Source organism: Merops nubicus, unplaced genomic scaffold, assembly GCF_000691845.1.
Source record: "Merops nubicus isolate BGI_N331 unplaced genomic scaffold, ASM69184v1 scaffold44495, whole genome shotgun sequence".
Classification (NCBI taxonomy): domain Eukaryota; kingdom Metazoa; phylum Chordata; class Aves; order Coraciiformes; family Meropidae; genus Merops; species Merops nubicus.
The window spans coordinates 1-1,577 of NW_008611104.1; the positions used below are offsets into that span (position 1 = coordinate 1).

Sequence of the window (1,577 nt, forward strand, 5' to 3'; positions counted from 1 at the left end):
CCCAGGTAAGGGCGGCGGCGGCCCTCGGGAGGAGCCTTCTCCAGCGCTCGCCGCCTCGGAGCGGAGACTCTAAGCGGAGACGAAAAAGCGCTGGGAAATTGCCCGACAAGGCTTAATACACTGTATAGCTTGAAACTTTCACGTATTGTTCATGTTTTATGTTGCTAAACTTGTTCTTCAGAACGTTTCCTCTTGCTTTGGATGTCGGCTCTGGAAAAGGTTACATAGCAAAGCATTTAACCAAGGTACCATCTCTCCATACCTCAAAAGCCTTAAAACAGATGCATGTTTATTTCTCGGGTTTATTATTTGATTATTTTATTGATTATAACTTAAAACAATCCCCTGAATTTTGATGAGACAACTCCTGTTTCCCATCATGTCATATCTGTCGCTCCAACCCAGAGAAGTGTGTTGTGTAGGGTGTTAGCCTGTATTGTCCCCGAGACTAGACAGATAGTAATGTAAGAGAAGCTATCTGTTATGTGACAGTGAACTTCTACCTTTGAGTAGGGGAGGATGCTTCTTTTCCCATCAGTCTTTAATAGAAGCACTTAGTTGTTAAAGAGAGGCATCATGGAGGTTTTTAAGAAGTGAAGAGTTTACCCTTCGTGAGCCACACTGTGAGTAAAGTCATTGCCTTGGCTGTTAGTCTGTGATTTATGTTTGACTGAAGCTATACCTAAAAACAAGGAACACATTTCTTGTACTACTTCTATCTCAGCTGCTCTTCCTGGGAGCAGTTAATAAGTACTATGTTGGGGGGAAAAGAGCTTTATATGATGTTTTTATCAGGTGTGCAAGAGATTCCTTCTAACTTATTATAATTATGTGTAATCATTAAAAAAAATTACTACTCTCATCCTACAAAACAACTGAAACACTTAATACGCTTCTAAAATTTTATTTCAGGAAACAATTGAAAAACTTATTCAAGTTGATATTGCAGAGAATGCTTTAGTAAGTAGTTTTTTGAATGCTAATGCTCCTCAGTTACATACAACTGGAAAAAAAAAAGTTAGTTTCTAATTTATGTTTTCTAACCCAACATTAGAAAAATGCTGTAGAATGTGAAATCCCTACGGTCAGTGTTGTGGCTGATGAGGAATTCCTTCCTTTCAAAGAAGATACATTTGATATTGTTCTTAGCAGCTTAAGGTATGTGTTAATCATTTATGTACATTAGGTTTTTTTGGTTCAAGATGTTGTATGATGTTCTTTTCAGGGTAACTTTAACAAAAAGAGAAAGATTACTGGTCTATTAAACAGCAGTAAGAAATATACTTTCATAGCTAGTGAATATATATTAGGGAAAACTGCTGTCTTGCAGCTTCTTGTTTGTTTGTTTTCCTTCAAAATTCGTGTAGCTTCTCTCTCCTCTCTCTCCTGCATTTTGACAAACTAATCTCCAGGACTAGCATCTTGTCAACTTGAAAAAAAATAGAGCTGTTTGTATGAACTTCTGGTGTTACTTAATATCAGTTTTAGGCAGGCATTTCAGAACTTGTGCAGCTTGAGAAGCTAGTTCGTTGCCTTGGGTTTTGAAACATACTTAGTGTAACAGTTATTCACTTTCC

General features: G+C 37.5%; 1 protein-coding gene across 1 annotated transcript in view; it reads left to right on the forward strand.

Moving 5' to 3' along the window:
* Positions 1 to 181: 181 nt before the first annotated feature.
* Positions 182 to 1,577, forward strand: part of NDUFAF5 (NADH dehydrogenase (ubiquinone) complex I, assembly factor 5) — a gene marked incomplete at its 5' end in the record, with an annotated part of 6,029 nt that continues 4,633 nt past the window's right edge. The window contains 3 exons of the mRNA XM_008941113.1: positions 182 to 245; positions 913 to 960; positions 1,055 to 1,158. Of these exons, the coding sequence (XP_008939361.1) occupies positions 182 to 245; positions 913 to 960; positions 1,055 to 1,158 (216 nt within the window). The remainder of the gene's footprint in view (positions 246 to 912; positions 961 to 1,054; positions 1,159 to 1,577) is intronic.